This window comes from Ascaphus truei, chromosome 1 (assembly GCF_040206685.1).
Source record: "Ascaphus truei isolate aAscTru1 chromosome 1, aAscTru1.hap1, whole genome shotgun sequence".
NCBI classification, from domain to species: domain Eukaryota; kingdom Metazoa; phylum Chordata; class Amphibia; order Anura; family Ascaphidae; genus Ascaphus; species Ascaphus truei.
In genome coordinates, this window is record NC_134483.1 from 308,078,421 (window position 1) to 308,104,941 (window position 26,521).

Genomic DNA, 26,521 nt, shown 5'->3' on the forward strand with positions numbered 1-26,521 from the left:
CCCTGAGGGAATTCATGGTTAAGTATCTCGGGAAACGGATAGTGGCGGATAGTGACGTTTGGCTCAGGGGTTCCCACTCTGTAAAAAATGGAGACTAAAGAAAAGGAAAAAAGAATAGGAGAACCCAGTCCTTTAAACACATTTTATGGGGCTATACTGTACATTAAGGAAATATGTCTCACAATATTTACATTTATTTATTTTGCTTCAAAATGTTGCTATTTACATTAGCAAGTAATACATAATAATGGTAAATGGAGCATTCAAAGAGTTAGGGGCCCGAGTCCGTTCACTTAAATAGGCCCTAACCAGGTGTCTTTAGGCATACTGTAGCACTGCAAAGTAACTACTGTTTTAGCCAATAGGAGGAGACACAACACACATAAAAGGATGTGTACAGTATAAACTAATGTGTCTACTTTTGCCATTTTTTTGTATTAAACATCCATATCTGAGATTGTGGAAAACTCACCTGAGAAACTTGAGTTTAAGGTCTCAAACTTGTTAAATAAGTTTATTAATATTGATACAGATGTCAAATATGTATTACAAAATATTTTACTGACCGCATCCGCATGTCATTTTTTTAATCGAAAATACATAATATCATATTGACGTGTGGGAGTAAAAGTCAGATTTGTACATTTTGCTTTGCCTCAAATTTACTTTCTACATATCTTCATATCCCCATTAATTAGCCAGTAGGGAAAATAGTATATAAAAATAAATATGTAATAAAACTAAAATATATTTATGTATGTAGTGAACTTGTATTAGATGCTGTTTGATATTCAAATGTTACTATATAAATTGTGTCCGATAGACACTGTTGGGTTTCATTACTTGGAAACTTAAGCCTATTTTGCACAGTAATAATTTATGTACAGTAGAATAAATTACATACAAATTTCAAAGAATCTGAGTAAGAGCTCTAAAAATGTGATAGTACTGTATGTGAGAAGAGAAAGGGTTGAAATAAAAAATGGGTAGGAAAAGGAAGTCAACTGGAAAATCAGTTAAGCTAAATATTTCAATGTGCTATATTCGACAGATAGGTAGATATGTAAGTAGATAGATAGATAGATAGATAGATAGATAGATAGATAGATAGATAGATAGATAGATAGATAGATAGATAGACAATAGTCACGCATGCACCTTTTGGGTATGTACAAAAGCTATCTGAGCCAATCATATTAAGGAAAACAGTCCTATTCTTTGATCATCATACCATGTTCATACTACATTTCAGCAACAAGGAAACATCTGATTGTTATAATCATCTCACTCATTAAAAGACTGTCTAAAGCATCACAAATTCTACATCCCACAGGTATGATAAGATTCTGCACTACTTAATATGCTAATTTGGAGTCAGTCCAAAAAAGCACTATAAAACCAGGCTGATGCTTCAACATATACTGTAGGCTACAGCTTCCAATAGTTTAGACACAACATATAGATGTAGCTAACGTTATTACATCTGTATACATGTCAATGTTATATAAAACAAAATTGCGTTCATTGATTCAACATTTACTTAAATAGCACCGCGTCAAATCTCCATTTAAATAACGCGCAAGCTTTAATGTTGAGCATTATGCTAACACGTGCAATAACATTGGCTACATCTGTATGTTATTTACACAGCTACATTTTGTATAATGTACTGTATAGTTATAATCAGTGGTTGACAAATCACCAAAAAATCTTCTCGACGAACAAAGAAATCTACTCGCCACCTAGTACCACACGTGTGCTGCTTGGGCCAATAGGAGCTCGCCACGATGTTAAATCCACTTGCCCAGGGCGTGCACATGTACTGTATAGGTTTGTCAAACACTGGTTATAATTAATACAGTACATTGATGTGCAGTTTTTATGGGTAGTACAATACAGTTTTGACATGTCCCTGGTCATTTATATTTCTCTTTAAATATGAAACTCTTAAATGTTATTTAAATTAAATTTTTGTTTTATAATGTAATAATAAAATATTTGGTGTGCTATTAAAAAAAAGACATGAAATGAGAATGGTGAAATTAGAAATGGTGTATTTAAAACATAATCATTTATGTAAATTTAGGAAGGATGGTACTTGACTGTCCACTTATACCTATGCTGCTGTATGCAAGGAGCGTGCTACAAATACTGTACTGTATCTCTTCTCTGATTTGAAAGTACTTTAGCTTCCTGACAAGTGTAGGATATGTGAAAGAATAAGCCTCTGATCAAACTTATACTGTATGTGTAAAGACTGCCAGCTTAAACATATGGTCTTTCAGGGCAGCTGTGCGCAATTTAATAGACAGGGAAAAAACCCAACTCATACATTCTGTAATGTAGGAAAAGATAAACAAACTCACATGATGTTATATGCAAACAAAAGAGACACGGCAGTAAAGAAGGGGGGGAGAGAAAAGATCACAAATGATGGCAGAATGGAAAGTGAAACCCTCAATGTAAACAGAATTGCAAGTACACATGGCTTTAGGAAGCAATATTCAGGGTTGCAACTCCTCCTCCTTGCTTGTCTCTCTCTCTGTGTGTGTGTATGTGTGTGCGTGTCCCTGCCTCTCAGTCTGTAGCAGCAGCAGCAGCCTCAGCCGCAGCATCCCTTCACTTCACACACACAGGAGGCTTGGTCTTCTTAAACCATTCAGCAATAGGATCATCCTCTCCTCCTCCATGCAGAAGCGCCAGTACTTGGCTTCAACACCATCTCCCTTGAAAACCACCATCTGATCATTATTATTTTTTTATACACCTGTTTTTTTTAAATATAATTTCTTATGCTTGTTGGAAATTTGCTAGCCTAATTTCCCCCCCACCCCTCCAGCCTCCCTCCCCCAACCACACTCTGCTCTTCTCTTTCTCATCAACACCACCTCAAGTCTACTGGGTCCAGCAAAAACCTCCGCCCCGTCAACCTCTTGTTGCTGCGCCAAGAAATAACCTCCACTACCCCCTCCCAAAAAACCAACCCGTCATTCAGGCATACCTATTGCAACCTTACCAGGAATCCCAACAAGGGGGAGGGAGAAAGGGGCAGAAAAAAAAGGGGGGAAACAAACTGAATAGCAAAAGGAAGACAGCCAGTGAGCCAGCTTACCATGAGATTGCAATACACGTCTTCCTCTTCCTCCTCCACGTCTCTGGCTGCTGGTCTTGCCCCTTGCTTGCTGCCCGGGCCCGGCTCTGGTCTTGCAGGTGGTGGCTGCTCCTGCTGCTGGGGCTGTTGTTACGGAGCCCTCTTGTTTTTCCTCTGGACTTCGGCTGCGGTGACCGCCTCCTCTTCCTCCTCGTCTTCTTCTGCTGGAGGTGCTGCTGCTGCTGGGGCAAGTGCTGCTGCTGCTGCTGCTGCTGCTGCTGCTGCAGTGACCGGGGCTCCTGGCGGCGGAGGTGCAGGTGCCTCTGGTGCGGCAGCAGCTTCCCACCCCCCGGCTCCTCCTCTCCCTGCTGCTGCAGTGGTGGCTGGCGGGGCGCTCCTGGCTGCTTTGGCAGCAGGTGTCGGTGGTGGTGGTGGCGGGGTGGTCCCCTCCGGTGCAGGGGGAGCTGTGTGCTATTCCTCCCCCAGTGTAGGGTCGGTGCAGGAGCTGGCTCAGCGCTCCCGGGTGGTGATCGAGGGGAAAGTGCAGCAGCAGCAGCAAGGGGCAGAAGGGCGCAGGAGGAAAGTGGTAGAGGAGGGCGAGAGGGGGGACTCGGTTACCTCTGGGAGGAGAAAAGGGCAGGTGGTCCAAGAGCAGGTGGAGGGAGAGATAGACAAGGAGGAGACGCTGGCTGTGACAAGCCCGGCATCCCCAGAGGAACAAGCCAATGCTACCACCAACTGGGTAATTATTCCCTCTGCAGCCACTGTCACCACCGCTGCTACACTCACTGCTGGGGGCACCGCGGACTCTGCCACTGTAGCCAACACATCTGTCCCCGACGCTCCCCGCGCCCCTGACACTTACCTGGTGAAGGTGAAGGTGCACCAGGTGTGGGCGGTGAAAGCTGGAGGCTTGGAGAAGGACTCGCTCATCACCGTGCTGGGGGATCTCGGGTTAAGCTGTGTGAAGCTGAAGGAAGACAGCAGGTACATCTTCTTCATGGATCCCACCAACAGCAGCTCTGTCTTCAGAGCTTCCTTCCCACCCCTGGAGACCGGCAGGAACCTGAAGAAGGATGTCGGCAGGGTACTTTGCAGGGGATGTGGTAAGTCACCCTGTTTGGTTTATTACAGTATCTGTGCATAGAGTTAATGTGATTTAGAGCAGTCTGGCCGGGGACTGGCTTGTTGAATAATAACAAGAAAATGAAAACACAACAGCCAATAAGTATTTATTGAATACTTCCAATTGCTTGATAAATTGGGTAGATTGAAGTGTTACATTTATAGGTGTTGTCTAAAGTATATACAAACCTGCTGACTCGTAGAAGCATTTCATCCTGCATTTTTATTGTGCGGGCAGTGATGATAACTTTGCAGTACACACACGTTTGGAAGTTCAGTTGTACTTATACTACAGTATCTTGCACTTGTTTGCTGTGCTTTTCTCAGACACATTAGTGTTTTCTTTGGATACATACTGTATTGTTGCTAGTATTGGAGGGAGCAAAGTGCTCTCTATTGCTTTTCATGTTGCTTACATATATCAGGAAGCTTTAGAACATGTTGCAAGGAGTAGGGGAACTAAGATATTGTGCATTAGATTCCCCAATCAATGTTGTACATTACAGTCAGTATTTCATAAGGAGGGCCTTGGTTGTGGTTACATGACTAAATCTATTTTCCTAATTGTAACATTATCAATTGAAATATTGTACTCTTCATAGTCTTGTTTGTATTTTATTTCATTTTTTTTTATGACAAGCCAAAGAGTAAAAAATTGGCATCATTACAAATCAATGTCCAGAGATGTCTGGTTTTAAGGGTAGAAATCATTGTGTCTGAAGATGGTTTGCTAAACATTTTCTTGCCATTTGTGGTTTTAGTTATTATTATCTATTTATATTTGAAGTAATATATGTATTTACTAACATGTAAAATGCTGCATTATAAGTAAATACTGTACATGGTCGTAGTTTGTTTGAACCTATAAATTAATCAGAACAACCTATCTAAAACATGTCTTGCTTTTCAGTGACCCTTTTACAATTCTACAACCTAGAGGTTTTTTTTAAACACATGATAATCATTGTCATATAATGCAAGGAATGTTAATTTTATTGATATGTGAGGGAGTCCAATTTATCAGTTATCTTCCTGAGATGGATGATAAGCAGTGACAAGTGAATGTAAACCATTTTTATTCAACAACATTGCTTTTATATGTACATTTACTGAACGGAATCCAATAGCTTTCTGTTTGCACCAAATGTCAATTTCTGCTTCTTTGCACCAGATACAAGATTGTCCAATAGGCTGACGGGAGCTGTTCAGCTATTGAGGTGCTGAATAGTGTCTGAGTGAGTTGGGATTCCCCCGCTCTGGCTGATAGATGTCATTGTAAAACACGGAAAATAGCCTACTGGGACCTGACTTAGTACAGTAGCTAACATAAAAGCTGAACATTGCTATAGAGCACCTAGATTTTGTTTCCCGTTTGAAGAATAGACAATACGTTTCCTTTATTTGCTCTGTGTTTTGGTGTGTTAACGAAGAAAAGGAAAAGCTTTCCCTTGTACATATACTAGGCCATGTGTATTGACTGTTGATAATAGCTTAATGTGTATTCAGTGCTCCAGCAATTGGTGCATGCATGTATCTAATGTCTGAAATAGGATTATGTTGGCTACATGCATAATACAATAATACAATATAAAGATATTGTAAAAATACATTTCCATATTGAATATTACATTTTCTATTGCACTAATGTTCGTTTTTATACTGTCTACATATCTCTGCCTTCTAACAGTGAATGCATTCCTGCAGGGATATGAATACTGTATGTTTATGATACAGCACTACTGTTCAAGTAGCATTGTTGAGTGACTATAAGTATTCTTACATTGGAATTCTACAATATCATATTTGGTTCTTCATTAATAGAAATATAATATACACTTTTCATCTATATTTTATGTTATATACTGTATTAGGAGCTCCAGAACACCAAAATACAATTTTAGTATTCGTTATTTTGTTTTTTAAAAGATGTGCATTTTAGAGATGACAAAACATAGGGTTGTCTTAACATATTCTAAATGGTATACAGTATATCAATGCATGTAGAATGTACAATATGAAAGCTGAATAGAGTACTGAACACTATTGTACTTGTGAATATTGAGGGCATGGCATATCTTACTAATACAAAATATTCAGGGTAGACATACTTTTAAGCATACAGTAAATCAGCATCATTAATATCATTTGACACTTCCTATAGACTACTGATACTCATTTATTATGCAGATATGCAAATATTAATGGAAGCATATATCATAAAGCATCAGTAATATAAACAAAGCATATTTGTTTTTCTTATTAACACATGGACTAAAGTGTGTCCTATGTATATGTGGCTTTTAAATGTAACTACATTGTTGATTTGTGGTAGAATCAAAAGAAGCAAGAACTGGGCAATGTCTGTGCTGCTCCAATTAAAAATGCAAATTTTATTTAACAACATTGACTGCAAAATATTCATCAGGTATACAATGTGTTTCAATCATCAATTGTCCAAATGGTCACAATAGTTTTTGGCGGCAGTTATATGGTGAAAAGTACAAATAGTATTGTGTGTCATATCTGAACATTCAGATTGATGCATGCTTGTGTAAATAAAACATAAAAAATCCGAGAAAGTAAATGGATTTTTAGATGACACCTTAAGGTAGGTTTAGTTTTCTCCTTCATATCATGTTAAATATTAAAGATTTTATTATAGAGCAAAATTCTACAAGCTTTATTAGTCCTGGTACCGCTGATGGACCATCATGAGGGTTCTTCATATACAGTATGTAGTAGTGACTCAACTCTTGAAGCTTCACAGACATCTTTTTTTATGTACTTTACTTTTTATATACAAGAGAAATAAAATGTGTTCAAGACTTTCAAATAACTTTATATTTAATATCTATTTCATATTTAAAAACATTTAACTTCAGCAACCAACCTTAAAGCCTCCTCGGCCAGAGTAGCAAGTGTATTTAAATGATATGAAGAAGAGACCTGAGATTTTGAAGCCTCTCTACACACTAAAACATGTAAATTAATTTAGTACTTTAAAGAAGGGGAATTTAAAAAAGTATTTAAAGGAAATTTAAAATAAAATTGCTTATAAGTTTTGATACACCTTTCATAGCATTATCACATACAATATTGTTGCATTTTTGCAGTCAAGAAACAAAAAATGTCACACAGTAATGTTCATAGTATATGTGAGTTATGAGAATTGCAAGGGCCGTGATGATAATAATAAAAAAAAACTCACACATACAGCAGCATATGGCAACTTTATAATATTATGCAAAGAGGAATAAGGGATTATTTGGAGGTCATTACATTACTGTACTTTTTTAATTAACAAAGAATAGTAAATAGTGTTAGAATACCATTGTAATCACAGCCACCCCCAGGACCTTGGTCCATTTTTTATTTTACCATGCAGTACTGAAACACCCACTGGACATGAGTCTAAGTCATCTCACAATCAACAGTGGATGACATAAAGACTAAAGGTATAAATAGCAGGGTCAAAGATTCAGAATAAATGGACTTGAAATTGCCTATAATATACTTCAGAATATCTTTAAAACACAGAATGAAGGCCAACTCCATTTACAGCTTTATGTTTCAGTTTTTAAACATGCTTTGGAAATACTGTGATTTCTGCAATAAAACTGTATAGACCCATTAATTATTTTAAAGTCTGAAAACTCATCATCCAAAGCTATTTTATTAACAATCTATTAGTAAAATATCATCTATCAATTTAGCGTCTTTACTGAGAGTGTGTAAATTAAAGTTTTACTTTGCTAACCAATTCATGAAACATATATCCTTAATGTATTGAATGCAAAAATACCACCTGCTACAATATTTAATTTCCAAAAGTGTAAGCATGTGAAAAATGCAGTAACAAATTCAATATTACTCAATATTTTATTAATGAGATGTATTTTGCTTTAGCACAATATGTTTCAAGCAGCAACCAATTTTTGTAAAGTAAAGACAGAGACGCATACAACTTACTTAGGCTGAATTGCATTAAAGGTACATTTTTTCTAATTAATGTTACAAACAAACAGGATAATTAGTGAACTGGTTATTTTTTATTACACAAAGGGGTCATTTGGTAACTCTTACATGTTTGCCTATTAAATAAAATAACATAAATAGTGGTCAACATTGAGATTAGAACCAATTGAAAGAAAACTCCAAGACAACTTAACATGCTATATTTTTCATGTTGATTATTTTTGTTTACATTCAGCTACGGCAGCAGATCTACTAGCTATAATGAAGGGAAGGAACACTTTTCCCAAGATATATGTAAATGATAAAATAATATGATTTTAAATTGAGTAAGTGGAGCTGCATCTTTAACAATTATTTTAATCAATAACAATGTATTAGAGATTGATAAATCTTTACAGTAATATGTTCAAAGAAATACACGTGTTTTCTTCAACTTAGCTTTAACATACAAAAATATTTGGTCAGTAATGTTTACAAAAAAACTTATTATTTGAGCATTGGGAGATGTCTGTAGTATAAGGCATATGGTAGTCTCTAAGTGATTTATACAATAAATAATTAAGTTCTGCTGTTCCCTATAGTGGTGCTCTCTGGACTTTAATTCTACAGTTGTCTGCAGTGTGATTATTGCACATTTTCTGTTTCTAGTTTGAAATGGTGACATTTTACTAAGACATCATTTTCTGACTAATTGCTTTCACATTATTTCTCATTATTTTGGTCCCATAATAAAATGTTGTGGTTTGAAAAAAACAAAATGAAAAATGGGAGTTATGATGATGGACCTACAGTATCCTATGACTATTAGTTTTGCAGATGAAACATACATCTGTGCTGGAAAATACAAATACTATTGTACGCAAGACTTTCAAATAACTATATATTCAGCTTATTATAGCTGTCCATACTAAAATGAGCAGCTAGGGCAAACATTGCAGACGGTAAAAAAATCTTCACGTCTGATTAAAGTATATAGCATAGCTTTAGGAATGGTACCATGCATTGTCAATTTTGCAATATAAGCTAATTGGTTATTTACAACAGTTTCTAGGTTTTAGAAAAATGGGGCAACAAAAACAGCACCAGATTCTTTTTAAGAATATAGCTTTATGTAAGATGTTACTAGAAATCTTGTTATGTGCAAGTGTTCTTTCACAGAGTTGCAGCTTGTAGACTTCACCATAAAGGCCAGTTTCACTGAAGGGTGCTAAGTTTTATTTACTGTAAATGGGAGTTAAGGTGTGCTTAAATTCAGTACACCTTAGTGAATTTGCGTCTATGTTTCTTACTTTGTATATATTAACTAAAATGAGCAGGAATACAAAATATGTGTTGCTGACATTTGCCAAAGATTTCAGCCTAGAGTTGTTGTAGAATGCAATGTAGAATTTAGTCTATAATTGTGTTTCAAACCCTGCAAAAGCCAATTATTTCAAGACAAACTACAGTACAACATCTGGAAATGAATAGTGCCATTTTCTTGTTATGGCTCTTTCAGACAAAAGTTGGTATTTTGTTATAGATGAAAAAAGTGCGTAGTGCTAAGGACCATATACAGAACAATACAGGATAATATGTACAGTACGATAGGATACTCTTGGGACGAACCCTGGATATTATATCATAATCTGAGGACAGGTACTGGGTGTGGCATCCTGGTTGGTTAACTAACAAATAGGAAACATTTTAAGGTATGGTATACAATCTATCCAGAAACCATGGCAAACAAATCGCCCCATAAAAGTACCATAAAAGTACCTAATGTCCTTTAGATAAAGCAGGAAAACATGTAGCAAGCATGAACTCACTGTTGTGCTGCAACAACCACGTATTTCCAAAATCCAGGTGTTCTTTAGTGTGCCTCCATAAGGAAGATACAGGATACAAGGATAATCAAAGAGCAACAGAGCACTACTGATAGCATCCAGAATATGAAAAAATAATCATGAAAAGGAAAGTGCGGTTTCCATAAAAATTATTTAATGTCATAGGACAAAAAATAGCAAGGGTGTTGTCCCACCAACGCGTTTCACGCTAAAAGAAGCACTTTCTCAAGGTATATATATCATGCTAACATATTGTATTTGTAGGTACATAGTGAAATAACTCACCAATCATAAAAATGTAACCGGGATCCACCCCACGTCACGTCCGTCAACTTCCGGCATCTCTTAATGGCACGCCCGCGCCCCCGCGTCATGCACACCAGCCACGATGAGGGCATCCAATCGTGAGCAAAAACATATGCGGTCTGCGCTTACGCGACAGCCCAACCCCTGGCATGCTCACCACTGAGCAAGGAAAAGATGCTCATGAGGCAGGGAGGCGGCTAAGGCACACGAGCGCATGAGCATAAACCCAGCCAATAGGATGTCTCCATGATGCGCATGTGCCCCCGCATCACTCCAGCCAGCTCCACCCTATTCACGCGCAATCGTGCAATGGTGAGCATCAAGCCAGGGGGTATGCACTCGCGCAATAACTACACCAGGCATGCTTACCGTAATGCACATTACAGCGTGACTGAGGAACAGAGGAGCAGAGTGACAGACAGAGGTGCATGCACAGCAGGGGGACATCTGCCATGGACGCGCAGACATGGTGTCCCCTACACAAAAATAATAACATTTTATTAAGAAAATACAAAATGGAAAAACATATATTAAAAGAAACCATCAGTGTCAACAAATAATATTATATTAGCAAAAAGAGAAACGGGGTGGGGGAGACAAAGGAAGAGGGGAAAGGAATGCGATGGATATAGAACAGAAGACAAGGGGCCATAATTAACTATTTATTAAAGGGCCCTATTGTAGGTCCCAATCTGAATTTAAACCAAATGGAACCCTTGTCTTCATAGTGAATATCCAAACCAATTCACGACGATCTAAGACATTTCCTTTATCACCACCTCTAACAGATGACGGTACTTGTTAAACTACTGAAAATTAAAATGCTCCTATGCCCCCTTGATTACAACAAGAAAAGTGATTGGACACTGGGGGTGTTAGATCCCCCTTCTCAATGAGTCGCACATGCTCCATTATTCTCACTTTCAGAGCTCGAACAGTGCGACCCACATATTGTTTTCCACAGCGACAGGTCAGCAAATAGACAACAAAATCTGTATTGCAATTGATAAACGTTCTGGCTCTAAACTGCCGACCTGTCGCTGCTGATGAGAAATTCGGCCCCATATTCATGTATTTGCAAATTTTGCAGTTTGAGCATTTATAAGTTCCCATGGGTAAAGAAACACTCACACTATTGTCTGATTGAAATAAACTGGGGGACACAAAATTTGAAGTGGTTCTTGCTCGCCTAAAGACAAACTTGGGTCCCTCTTGAAAAATGTGTTTGAGTGGCTGGATCAACTGATAAGACAGTCCAATGACTTTTATGATATTTTTTATCTGTTCTGATTGAACACTATATTGGGCTATGAATTTTGGAGTTTGAAACGACATTGTCTTCCTTTTTCTTATCCTTTATTTGATTTTTAAGCAATGTTGATCTGTCCATCAAAATGCCTTCCTCATAGGCCCTATTGATATCCAACCTATTGTAACCTCTTTTGATAAATCTGTCAAAGAGGTCAAGAGATTGTCTCTCAAAGTCATCGAAATTAGAGAAGATTCTATTTTGTTACAGGCCTGAAAAAAACGATTTCGTTTGTGAATATGTATTTCTTTTTTTACTGATTCATATATTCTAATGAAAACGTGTCAACTAAAACTCAATAGGGTAAACCATCTTCTTTATATTTGTGCAATAATCCTGTTGGAATATGACATATCTGTTAGATTTTCACAACGTTTGTGATATAAGAAATCTCAGTAAGCAACATGGTTAAGTTGTCCATTAATATTAAAATACAGCTTTGGGGCTAGGGCAGTTTTAAATATGCTGTGCAGCCATTATTTGAATGGAGTCGACATTTTCCTATGCAAGGTGAAGATAGCATCACAATATTCTCCAGAACCTCTTAAGGAAAGAGGGAAATGTATAACATAGAAGACTTTAACATTTGTAATACTTTAGTGACATTTGGGGGGAAAAATCCACAAATCGATTGAAATATCATTCCATTCTATACCTTCCAGTAACTTCCATTATTTTCAAAGATTATCTAATCACTCTATTACATTGTATTTAAATCATGAATTAAGTCCAACTGCTCTTTAACTTTGAATGTTAGTGCAATTTTGAATAATTCCAGAGCATGCATACTGTAGTAGGCTATGTAATCAATGAAGCTGGCTGCCTGTTTCACTCTGTGCATTGGATTGGAAAGAACTCAGTTTGGTTAGTTATGAGAGGTGGTGCTAATCGATCTCTGTTTGTAGACAAAAAGAGTCAGTGCTGCTTTGGACCTGAAAACTGCTGAACTAGGCTGCTTTCTTCCCTATTATGCAGACATAATCCACCTGAATAGTGATACTAATGTCACTTCTTGCTGTGCTCGTAAGGTACTTGAGTTCCATAAACAAATATTTACTGTAAAAGGCAACATCCCTTACTATAGATGTGAACAATATTAAAACATGTATGTAGAAGATTATATTTAATTTATGGGAAAATTTGTTTTTGTATTCACCCATGTACTTCTCATTTGTTTGTATTTATTAATCGTAGAGTTTTTCCTTATCTAATAAATGAAGGAAGTTCCAGTGCACAAATGGGCATTGGGGTTTTTTTTTTTTTAAATAACCAAATTACATATGGGATGATTTATGTATATTAATATATTGCAGCACTTTCTAACAGCTAATTAACTTTACATAACCTGTCCACCTTTTCAAATGTGCAATCCCTGCAAAATAAAGTTTTTGGGGAAAAACGCAGAAATTTAAAGCAATTATTCAAGAGACAGGCAAAAACCAGTCGGCTAACACCTTCACAAGGAACATCAAGTATAAAAGTATATAATAGAAATACCATAGCCTAAAATGAGTAAACCATTACAGAAGAAAACAAAAATGAGAAAGCTGAATGTGCAGTATATCCTAATGACATGTATTCTTGATGTGGTGCAAGAGATTGTACTAGCCTACATTTTTATCATATATAATATATTATTTGAATTGGTTACATGTATCAATGTATATCTTTATTTATATAGCACCATCAACGTACATAGCGCTTCACAGCAGTAATGCATGTGACAAAATAATATAACACATAATAATATAACATATAAGGGGAAAAGTGCTTGAGACACAAAGTAACATTAGGAAAAAGGAGTCCCTGTCCCGAAGAGCTTACAAACTAAGTGGTATGTAAGCAGAATATACAGAGACAGTAGGTGAATGTTCTGGTAAGGGCGCCTGTAAGGGGTCATGGTCGATGTATGTGGTGTATAGTATCAGCCCCGGAGCTACCTATACAGATTCTGTCTTGTTCTCCTCGCGGCTCCCCCGCAAGAACCCCTCCCTGCGCCATGCGCACGAAAAGCATGTGCGTGCTTCACCTGGCTTATTACAAGCAGTACCAGGTGTACGCGCGCTGCGGGGAGGCACACATTCCCTCACTGGAAGCCGGTGGTCTGCCCATGAAGCACCCCTGGAGAGCTGTCGGAACCGGAGACTTCACCTGTATGCGTTGTTAAAGAGATGTATTTTAAGAAAGGCCCTAATGTTGATGGTACACAGAAGACATCCTTAAGCAGAACGTAAGAGTCTATAGCCAGGAATTAAGGCTGACATGTAAGAGGAGAATTTTGTGCGTAACATAGGATTTGATAGGTAACCAGGAGAAGGATTTCAGCAGGAGAGAGGCTGAGATAAATTTAGGATAGAGTAAAGTAATCCTAGCAGTAGCGTTTTGGATAGGCTCAAGGTAGGACAGGTGAGAGACAGAAGGTCCGATAGTAAAAGGTTAAAATAATCGAGATGGGAGAGAATGAGGGATTGCGTTAGAGTTTTACCAGTAAAGCAACCGAGGAAAGGTCGTATATCTGCAATGTTATGCTGGAAAGAACTATTCTAAGGAGTAGAATTACTGCTTCACACCAAATAATAAAGAATGATACATATTTACCGGTGCACTTGTGCCTTGCAATAAGTCCTGCTGGAAATCCAAGTAATGTAGAAATGAAAGACTGACACAAGGCACTGCAGGTTTTTTGAATGCTTTTTAATTAGCCAAAAACTTAGCGACGTTTCGAACAAAGCGGTCTTTTTCAAGTGGTTAGTGGTAAGGTGTGAGCCACTCACCACTTGAAAAAAACGGCTTTGGTTGAAACGTCGGTACGTTTTTGGCTCATTCAAAAAACCCGCAGTGCCTTGTGTCATTCTTTCATTTATGCTGGAAAGAAATACAGGTTGTGGCTACATTGTGAACGTGAGAGGAGAATATGAGGGAGGAGTCAAATTTTACCCCTTGGCAGCGCACTTGTGATACTGTGTGAATGATAGTACTGCCAACAGTAATGTAGAAGAGTGCAGTAGGGTCAGGCTTGGAGGAAGTACGAAGACCTCCGTCTTTGACCCTCTGCCAACTCAAACTTAACATTTCAACCAGGATGATATTGCAGAGAGACATTCAGAGACTTTAGTCTGTACAGCAGGTGTAAGGTCAGGGGTTCAAAAGTACATTTGTGTGTCATCAGCATAGAGGAGAGATTATATTACATTAAATATAACACTGATCTTTTTTAGACAAGAGATTAATAGTATCTCAGACTTGCCAAAATCAGTAGATGCAAGAAAGTATATGATACATCAGATAATAATATTATGATATTGGGTTGCACATCTCCACTTGCTTGAATCACTAACCGACAAAAGCAGAGTCCAATTGAACTAAAGGGCTTGATCAACTAAAGGTCATTGTAGCTGTATTTAAATGGGGCATTTTTTAGGAAATTGGATTGTTACAATATTTTTTAGAATTGCCACCGTATTTACTAAGAATTATTCATTCATAAAGGGGTAGCAATATTCAGCTTAGTTACATACACAAAAATTGCATTGACAGTGCTAGTGATATAAAAACTCACACATGCATAGAGATCACTGTTAACAGTGCTAGTGACGCAATTGTGGAGCTGTAGGAAATAACACACATTTCTACCATAAGATTACATATTAAGACTTATTACAAAGCCCTATGGCAGAAAATGTTTAAAATCAATTGATACCTTCAGGTACAAAAGGAGTTAACATAAAGTACATCATAAACACCCTACAAAAAAACAACAAAAAACATCTATTTGTGCAAATATTAACCACTTATTAGCCCAATTGGCAAGTTAGTCATGGGTTTACTATCACTTGCTGACCACTTTCGCTATATATTATATCAGTATATGTGTGTGTAATATTTAATATTCATTTTATGTATTTTATCATCTTTTCTAGGGTGGCTAGTCTTATCTTGCACATGATCAGTATATAGTGGCCACTATATACATAGGGAACATAGGCCTGTGTGATAATTACTCATTTGCATGTTCATTTTCATATTGTATGTCACATTAAAAATATTACTGACATATATAGCCATGGTAAAATGTCCTTAATCACGGCTTTATATTGGCAGCCTGTCTTTAGTGAGTAGGTTGATAAACAAAATTGTCTCTAAACACTTTAGTGATTAGGGAAGTGTTTTGTGTTCTCATGATTTAAAGTTGGCATTCTCTCTCTCTCTCTCTCTCTCTCTCTCTCTCTCTCTCTCTCTCTCTCTCTCTCTCTCTCTCTCTCTCTCTTTCTTCCTCTAACTCTGGCTCCCAATAATTCGCCGATCTATAGCATTAACCTCAGGGAAAATAACGTCCATTTTTTTAGGTAACGTCATTTTATGAGCCCTGATTTTACAGTGCTTTGTAGATCTAGCGCTAAGTTTTAGCCTGTAGGTAATGAGTGTTGCCTGCCAGAATTACCATCTACAGTAGGCAGTATTGTGTTAAATAGCTTGTGCTCTGTCTGTGTGCCCTTGTTCACAAATAAATGCGGCTATCTCCTGTGTGATTGTGAGGCACACCGACAAATGTCTGCGTTATCATGCTCAAATACAGGTGAAAATGTAGATAAAAAGTGCAAGCAATTATATATTTGAACTACATATATTTCTGTCATGCTTTTTATAATCAAAGCGAATATACTGCATTGTTCTTACGATACCTTTCTAAAGAAAATAATAAATTCAATAATCAGCGATGATTAATTAAGGTAATTGTAGCCTTCCTTTTGGTAACACACCAGTAAGCCATTCAATGTCTGTCTTATTGTGACAAGCACTCTATAAAATCCTTTCTTAGATTTGCAGCACTAATTCCTAGGCTATTCGAAAACACTTTGCTAACTGAACATAGCATTTAACCAAGCTCATCCAATAAAGTATACATAAAGATGAGCATTGAAAACATTCACATTAATGTCAAGATTTATCTACAGGGTATGAGGCTCAAATGCTTCTGAAATATATGTATAAGAAGTCTTGAAAGTTATACTACAGGTGTACGATATCGTACAGAGTAAACTCAATATTTAACATAACTAAAACATATAAAGACTTACTATAAAAAACCACATGTTTAGCACGCCAAACTCTGTTCTGTTTACAAGGTTTGATTTGTATCATCCTGCTAACATAAGGAAGAGATTCACTTTAAAATATAATGAATTAAAATATTTATTTTGCGTTTTTTTTTAAAGGTTTTAGTACTATGCGTGCATTTTTCTAACTTGTTACAGTTTTGCTAGCTACGCAGTTTTTTGGACTTTGGCTAAAAAATTATTACTAAATGGTAATTGTAAAAGTAAGTTACAAAAAATTTGAGTTTGTATCCAATTGTGTTATTGTTGAGACCCGCTCCCAGTCATATGAACTAAGATTGTCCTTCAAAGCATTGATTCATAACGTTCTAACTTTCTATACCATTATTAATCTCAATTTTAGTTCTTTGTTGTCATTGTATTCTTTTTTTCCTCTTCTGCCTATGCTTTCACATTCTCACTGTTTTTGTTTCTGTTTTTCCCTGACGAACCTCATTGATCGTCCCCAACTTTGACGTCGTGTTTTGCGCTCTCTCTTTTTGTTTCTTCCTCCCTCTCTCTTTCTTACCTCTTTATTTATTTTTCTCACTTTAATCAATTACATTGCTCTGATTTGTCTCCTTCCTATTATCTCTACACACTTTTCTTTACTACTTACCTTTTATTAGTCTCTCTTCCCTACTCTTCCATGTCTACCAAGTTTGGCCACGGGTCTACTGTATTTCCAGATGGCTGAATGCTAGAATGATCTTGCGTTTTAGTTTCCCATGCTACAGTATACCTTGAAGTGTAAGGACACACCGAATGTCCCCCTGTCTCCTCTGTTGTGGATATCAGCACACAATTTGTAGGCCACCTGTAAATGTAAATATATACAGTATACAGTGTTACCTTTTTCCATAGTATTACTACAGTTAAACTGCTACCATGCTTTAATGCAGGGGTTCTCAACTCCAGTCATCAAGACCCACCAACAGGTCAGGTTTTCAGGATAGCCTTGCTTCAGCACAGGTGGCTCAATCAGTTGCTCAGTCCAAAACGGGACCACTGACTGAGCCACCTGCGCTGATGCAGGGATACCATGAAAATCTGACCTGTTGAGGGGTCTTGAGGACTGGAGTTGAGAACCCCTACATTAATGAATAACACTCTTTTTTTTGTGTTCTTCTTTTAAGAATAGATGATTTAAGTGATTTCTTCGTACAGGTTTTTTTTTTTAACGCAACAGAAAAGCTTCCCTGTACCATCGCAAGTGGCATTAACATTCTTTTGCTAAACATTGTATGTAATACATAATAGGAGGGCGGGCGACTGCATTACAATTTATCATCGTTTATTTGAACTGTCAAATCCTCACCTGTGGTACACTATTTATTATTTTATTATATCAATATGTGTTTGCTTATAGAGGGAAGGCACTGGACGGGGATCTTTCTTTATCAGGCATGACCTGTGCAATAAACTTGCAAAGGGAAAAAACAAGAAAACAGACATTATAAATAACAATACAAAACACACACAGTGACATCTAATACTGACATGTATAATTCAGCTATCAGTCACAACAAATGGCTATGCTAGAATGGAGTTTACATTTTAGAGTAGTAAGTGGTTTCTAATGCAAACTGAGCACAGTTTTGCATGTTGCCACATGGAAACGCTAATTACTGTATTAATTGTCAATGTATAATCCCAATGGCAATTTTATTTTTGAAATAAATATAGTGGAAACTGCTGGTAGTAGGGAAAAAATACAACCATAATACACGGGCATGTTAGCAGCGCAAGATTAATTTAAATAGGTATTTACTGTATATAGTTCCGCAGTTTGTGCCACCCTTTTAAAACTCACCATTCTGGAGTGCCGATCAGCAGCGAAAAGCTGATCGGGGCTACCTGAACTCAGCACCCGGCTGCCGATAAGTTTTTATCGGGAACAAAAATTGTGGATTTTTGCCACTTATCGGAGCTTACTGAATCGAGAGGGCAAATTTGGCGAAAAAATTGCGATAAACGGCTTATCAGCACTTACTGCATGAGGCCCTTAGGGAGGCCGGTTAAGTACCCCTAGTTTGGCATAGGTCTTGGTTGTATCTGTCTGTGCATGTTTGTCCTCACCTGAAGTAACGTGTCATGTTTTAATAATATACATAACTCTGTAACCCATTATATACTGTATATTATGTACTGTACAGCAGCGGCAGCTCTTATTCGAGCAAATGCCGCTGGCTGTATGAGGCTGGGAAGCGGGTAGCCGCGGCGCGTGGCGGCGCACTGTGACGTCACAGTCACATGCGCGCCCGGCTTCCCCGTCTTCCCCGGCTTCCCCAGGCTTCCCCGACACCCCTGGACATCAAATTAAGGTAAGCGGGGGTTCGGGGAAGCAGAGGGGCAGAGCAGAAGGGGTACAGGAGTCCGGAAGGGTGTGCAAATTGCGCGCGATGAGGAGGGGGGGTGAGTGGGGGAACGCGGCAGCTGGGGCAGATCCCGGCATGCCGCCGGTATTTGTTGCAATAAGATATGTCGGTACTGTATAAGAACTGTTTTTTTTCCCTATCACACACTGAGCACTTCAATTCAATTGCTTTCTACTGTACTCGTACATTTAGCATCCAGTGTGCTCATAAATGAAATCTTTAACTCTCCTATACTATACAACACTCTTGTTGAAATTTCTAAAACCACAGATTTATTTTAAATTCTGCAACTCTCCCACACTAAAGCACATTGTGGATTACATTTCAGATTAGTGTGATTTAACAATACACTAACCTTAGCATTTGTATGCAAAGAATGATCATACTTGCTGTATACTTGTTTTTCTGTTTCATTGTTTTATCTTCTTATTTTATGTCCCTTGATGATAAAGTAATTGCCTACAATAAATATCAGAGTGAAACTGAGAGATTGCCATGTTTATATTCAGTGGCATATGTCTCACTTAAATTGTTTCTATTTAGTGTGGCAAGCAGGAAGGTATAGTACTCATGTTGATGGCATTGATCTTTTGAAGATAAGATTAGATGTTGGGATTTACTAGGCCATGTGTTAATGATTATTAAGGTTACACATGAAACATTTTGAATCTGGCCTCTTAATCACATGCTTCCATATGTTTATGTCCTTTAGCTGTGGAGGTTACTGCAACATTTTGCTAGGAAATATTGTGTGTACAGTATATCACATAGAGAACCATACCAAAAGTGGTGCAGTAGCTCCATAGAGTAAATGAAGAGTCTCTAATGCTGTTGTTGCTTTTCTATGCATGTTTTTTCATAATAGTTCAGAATAGCTGATTTTAATTTGGTTTAATAAAGACTACAATAAAATGTCAATACTGCTATATTTGGGAACCACTTAATGGGCCAGTCCCTCCTAGAACAAAAGTGAGCTTGGAATATGTTTCATGTGTTATATCTCCTTAAAAACCGTAATCTAGTTAATGACATGTTTCATTTATAAGATCCATAATATAAATTTTTGTGTGACATGTAACCTTTTGCAATGAAAGCTTTACGTCCTTGTAAGAGATGTCTGCAGAGGTATGCAAATGGAGATTTTTAGGGTTGAATTATATCTTGGCTTTATCGAGCCTGTTCCTTTATCCAGGCAAAACATAAAAAACAATAAAATAACAAACCCCTATCCCTTTGTAAGGGCTAACTTACTTCCCCAGACCCTATCTGCTGGACTGGAGGTATATTCCCATTACTAGCCTATCACCCTAAAGTCTCAGGAAGTACCTTAAGCAGGTGACCCTCCATGTCAGTCTCTGGCATGTTCCTGGGTCCTCTGTGTCCAGGAAATATAGGTCTCTGGGTGTCTGGGTTTCTTGATCTCAGCACAGCCTTTGTGCTCAAGACAGTGTCTGTGTGCAGGCTTCTGTTCTCTCTTTCTGTCAGTCAAAATGTAAGCTAACGAATCTCTCTCCTGTTTCTCACATGCTTTTTTCAGAGCCCTAATCAGCCAGGTGGAGTCTGGTTGATTGCCTGTGTGCAATTAACCAGCACACTGCTGGATTTAGAGACAGTTTCTCACAAACAGAGATAAGTCCCTGTTACAGTTCTATACTAATTACATTGCTTTATAACATAACAGAGTGAATTTCAAAGGTGAGAATGTCACTCAAAAGCTTGTGTGTTCAATACCTAAACCACAATACCTAAACTTCCTCTTCCTTAGGAGGAATTGAAGCAAGGCTAATAAGTCAGTGGTTTCCTGGAATTTATTTCTAACGTATGCTAAAAGCTCAGAAAATTACGGTTGTGTCACCTCCAAAGCATTTCAATGTTATGCTTCCTTTAATGTTGAACTTTGCAGCCAAAATGATGTAAAATATACTGATTAATATACCACTGAGAGCTCTGGAAAATGTGAAAATAGACCATGAAATTCATGAATAATAATATTGGGTAGATCATATGTGCCCTAAATAAAGTTACAGTGCCTAATGTTAACTGTGATGGAATGACAATGAAGAAAGGGGAGGTTATGCTAATGTAAATAGGTGATTGTCTTGTCACTTTCTAACTTTTGATATTACAGTATTTGATATCAAATGGCACACCTCACAATCATTATTGTTGAACCCCAGAGTGCCTTTGAACAGCTCTGAGCAGTCTCAAGAGGTTATGTGACAGTACATGTTTTATAAAATTGCTGTAAAGAAACATTAATATATAACCGATCTTGAAAAATAAAAGAGTTGTACAGTAGATTACATATATGTTGCCAGAGGGATTTCTGTGCATTAATTTCTGTGCATTCATTCCTATTCCTGGTTAAAAAAAAAAACACATGTTTAAAATAAATGTACTAAATGCCTTTCTTTTATTGTATTAGTTGTATCAATATCATATTAAGTGAAACCTATGAAGACCATAGGAGGAGAAAAAAACAGACACAACTAATGCACTGTATAAAGATCAATGGGGTAGATCTTCAGAAGTTTATTAATTTTGTTAACGTTCCGTTATCTCAATTTAATGTATCCATATTAGTAACGCATTTCTTCAAAGATGCTTAGCGCAACGATGTCCTGGCATTCTCCTCAATAATAGTGAAACCTTACATTTTAACAGACCATACACTTACTCATTTGCAAATTATATGGTCATTAGCAGTTTACCTAACAACGGAGATCCTCATACCTCTATTAATGTTAGCGTGTGATAATAAGGCTACAATGTTTACCACCTTACAAAATCTGCCCTTACATCAGACTGATTATTATTGAGTTATTTCTTGGAATAGCTTACAAGCTATGTAATGAGTATAGGACTTAACCCCTTTCATTACAAAGTTACGTGTCATACAAATGTAGCCTGGAGCTCCCGTGGCTCCTGGAGACTCCCACTCCTCTTCTGCAGCGCAGTCGCGGGTGTCGACGGACCAGACGGCTGCTTCCAAGGGTGGGGGCCGGAGCAGGGAGCAGCGCGTCTTCCCCTGCATGCGACCGGTTGCCGGGGACGCGATTGGGCCGTTGCTAAGGCCGCGGTCGCGTCGCTAGGGTCCCAGCGGCTAGTGAAGAGGGCGCCACCATTGAGGAGAGACTCGCGCATGCGCAGTGATCGCGCAGGCGCAGGTAAGGCCCCAGAGTTAGGGAGAAGTAGCGCGAATGTAGGGAAAGGCCAGGGAACAGTGAGGCAGCCCCAAATAGCCTGCGCATGTGCAGGAAAGCGCATAGAAAGCCCGCGAAGTCCTAGCCTACCAGGGAAGGCTCTGAGCAGGGACTACGAGTCCAATGAGCCTCTGCATGCACCACGTGATGCCAGGGAGCCAATAGGGCTTAAGATGACTTGGCAGAGGAGAAGAGATACATTGTTTGGGCTGCAGCTACGCAGTCAGTTGGAGTCCGGGAGCTGTGAGGGAAGGAAAGGTGCGGGGAGTGAGTGCAGCTCCTGCACCCACATAGGTACCCACACCCCAGGTAGGCCCCAACTCCCCATTAAGTTAGTGGGTCTGGAGAAGGGCTATAGTGGTTCTAGTCACCTTGAGGTAGCGCTAGGGGTAGGATGCCTGAAGGGATAGCCTGTTAACGAGGTCAGGAATTCGGGAGAGGATCTGCACTAGGCTAGCCAACAGTAGGTAGACGCCCAAGATAGTCACCTTGTTGCTCAGCACTTTGGCTGCGAGCATCCAGTGGGTCTCAGCTTGTTGCTGCAGGCACTGGGAAGAGTTAAGGGGGGTGGGGCAGGTTATTAACCCCTCTAGGCCCCTAGGAGTTTCCCCCAAAGCCATTACAGGTTGCTGTGCTGTAGGGATGGTCTATAGTATAGCGCGTGTCACGTAGTGCTGTAGGGACAGGCCCTATGTTAGGGATCCTGTCACAGTAGGGTAGATTAGATAGGGACTCAGCGGACGCTGCGGTTCCTGCTAAGAGGTTCGGATCCGAGTTGGGGTCCGCAGAGACTGTTTCCATGTGGGGATCGCCCCTGGCGGTCCGCATGCAAGGAGCCGGTTGGGGATCAGATGACGCCATCCTACGACTGATCCTTTGTGAAATCCTTGCAGGCTCGAGTGCTGGAGCACTCGGCAGGTACTCTACACGTGCACCAACAAAGATCATAACATTCTGTTAACACATAGTGGCAGCGCTGACCACGGGACAAAGGGGGTTGGGCTGTGGGCACTGTGGGGATGTTATATGTGGTGATGTTATGAGTACAATTGTGATGTATTGTTATCGTTTAATCATTCAGTAAATCTGTTATCAATAATACTGGTGTATGTGGTTTCTGGGTGGGTTCCTATGTTAGGGTCATTCTACATTTCCATAGAATCCTACATAGGTGGAGGCGCTGAAATCGAGACCGTTCCAGAGGATTCACCCCAGGCTCTCACTAGCGGAGGCTCAGGCCTCCTGTGAGCCTGCAGGTATATGCACCACACCGGGTAACACCGTATGTTCTACACACCCACACTATATGCGATTGGGTGGGGTGGAATACCCGTTACACAAAGATATATATTAGGGATCATATAAATGTCTGAAACACATCATAAACTATATTATGTTTTTTAGTGATTAAAGGGATATGTTTGTGTGAACTAATATGGTATATAATGACTATATAAAGTATATGTGTACAATATTGTATAACCATACAGTACATACTGTTCCTCAACAATATGAATCAATATTTAATTTATATGAATGTGTAACCCCTCCTTACTCTGAATCCAAACTGACACCTGGTCCTGAGGTGGGGGCCTGAGTACACTAAATTTGGGTGATATGCCACACGTGGCATTAAGTCAGACAACGCGAGACGATGTTTAACATATAACCATATTTATATAGCAGGTGAGGATGAACACGTCAGTACCTAGTGATCCTTAACAAAGGACTACACTCATTACATCACACGTCAACATAACATGCCCCTTAAACACTGCACAGGTGTATATTAGTATCTAGTGCTGCAGCCACCCAATCCTGGGTATCCTGGCCTGTATGGTTGTGCCGGACACTGTTGGAGCTCGTTAATGCGGATAAGCGTAGCAGACCTGTACTTCACAAAATGCTTCAGTACCACTTTAGCTGAACACCATTGAGGGTCCCCTCCGACAGTGCTCATTCCTCCATGCTGCTCTCCCTGTGGTGATCCGCTGGGCCTCCCTACATGATTTTCTGTTCTCACTCCACCCAGTGCCCGCTCTCTTCAGTGGAACATAAACTGGTCCTGTGTCACTCACAATCAGTCCTAAGATCTTTCAGGCTCATGCAGATTTCCCCTCAAGAGCTCTGCCAACCCCTCTTAAATCTGAAAGCTGCATGTCAAGTCTTTTTCACTTGGGCAATGGTGAAACAACGAATGCATGTCTCCAAAATAACAAAAACAACATTTAGTATATTGTGCATTTAAACAAATTGTATGAAGTATTTTTTTTTTTTTAAACTAAAGTAAACTACTATTTTAAATATCCCCTGAAGGATGTTGTTTATATGAAATGCTGCATAGAAATTTACTGATGGAAAGCTTTGGCTAAATCTACCAGAGTAAAAAACACAGAAGAGTATAATATAAAAGGCTGTGTGTGCTGAATACTGATAGCAGATAGATGTAGAGATATGTCCTCACTTATTATCAGCATTCAGGCACATTCAATCATTGTTTGTTTATAGAAGAATTGAAGACTATATAGTGTACTGTGTATAGATCGTGTAACATTGCATATGCTGTTGTGTTTCTACTAAAGTCCTTCAGTGCTTTTCTGTATGTTACATGCATACAGAACGTTTGTGAGGTTATTGACCCAGAATGGGACATTTGATCGTGGCCATCTCGCTACGACCAAGTCTCCGCCAGCATTCAGCTGCAGAGGGACCCACCACTGTAGCCGATCGGCCACTGGACGCTCAACCACCGGCCGCTTTGCCAAGGTATGTTAATGTAAGGGTTAATTTAGTGGTTAGGGTAGGGGGTTAAGGATAGGGGTTTAAGGGTAAGCGGTTAGGTTTTTAGGGTAGGGGATTAGGGTAAGAGCTTGTAGGGTAACGGGTTTTAGTGAAAGGGGTTAAGCTTTTTAAGGTAGTGTGTTAGGTTAAAGTTTAGGGTTAAAGGTTAAAGTTTTAGGATAGGGGAAGCGTTAGTATTAGGGGTTATGATTAGGAGTTTTTAAGGTAAGGAGTAAGGTTAGGGACTTACTTTGGCGGCCAAGCACCCGGCGGCGAGAGGTCCAGGCGGCGAGGTGAGTCTCAGCTAAACCCCGGTGGAGATTTGGTCACAGTAATATGGCCACGATCAAATGCCCTAGACCGTTATTGATCAAGCTCATTAAAGTATACTGTGGTGTATGTGTCTTGCTTGCATCTGCATGCATTGTAATATAAGACACTTTAAGTTAGCCAGATAACTGTGCAGATATGTTAGTAAACTATGTTAAGGGCCCAGTGTGGGTGTATATTGTTATTGATACTAACTTTTCAGTTTATGTATGGTCAGGGTGGCACTGTTTGCTTGAGATAGCTGGATATAGTGTTCAAAGCAGCAATCCTGACAACATGATTTTCAATTTTATTTTATATATTTACATAATGGAAGGAGAGAGTCCCCTGCAAATATTTTCAGCTCCAGCAACCCCCAGTTCCTGCGATATTCTACTAATGTACTCACCGATGCGCCCTTCTTGGAAAGCAAAGTAGACGACAAATATCTCATGACCCGCAGGCCAATAGGAAGTTGTAGCGTCATTGGTCGTGACGTCCTATTGGTGAATATTAGCCACGTTAAGTTATCCAGGAAGTGCCCTAGCACAGAAAATGATAATTATGTCAGGAACCGGTAGGGCCAACAGTGCTAAAAAATAAAACCGTTCATTCTCAGGGATCAATGATGTACAAAAGTTACTTATAAATGTTGCTGGAATTTTATTGAGGGACGTCTAATTTAACAGTGGTAGGCATAAGAGTGAGGGAACAGTAGATATGTAGTTTTGGTTTGTGGAAGTGGCAAATATGCAATTAATTTTATGCTGCCTCAGACCTGGCTGATTTATTGATGCCAAAATAATGGAGAGAAACGAGAATGTTGAAAAGTTCAACCTTTTCGTTAAAATGAAAACACAAAAAAACTCAACAAAAACAATTCATCCGAGGAGGAGCCATTTGCCTGAATTTCACTCTGATTCAAAAATGTATCCGCCTATTCTCATACTGTTTAAATCTAAATTCAAATTTGATTATTGAATTTGCAAACGTTGAGTTTAATACCTAAATATGTGCACATCATTACCATTATTGATGTTTAACATCTTTTGCCATTAATTAGAATCATATTAAAACGAAAGATCTAAGCACCTTGAAATACAGGATACTGCTGCGGCGCAT

General features: G+C 38.8%; 1 protein-coding gene across 4 annotated transcripts in view; it reads left to right on the forward strand.

Moving 5' to 3' along the window:
- Positions 1-2,589: 2,589 nt before the first annotated feature.
- The window catches only part of NRG1 (neuregulin 1), a 1,149,853-nt gene continuing 1,125,921 nt past the window's right edge, over positions 2,590-26,521 (forward strand). For all 4 annotated transcript variants that reach the window (XM_075604844.1, XM_075604862.1, XM_075604853.1 and 1 more), the window contains exon 1: positions 2,590-4,197. In XM_075604844.1, coding sequence (XP_075460959.1) covers positions 3,114-4,197 — 1,084 coding nt within the window. In that variant the 5' untranslated portion in view covers positions 2,590-3,113. The remainder of the gene's footprint in view (positions 4,198-26,521) is intronic.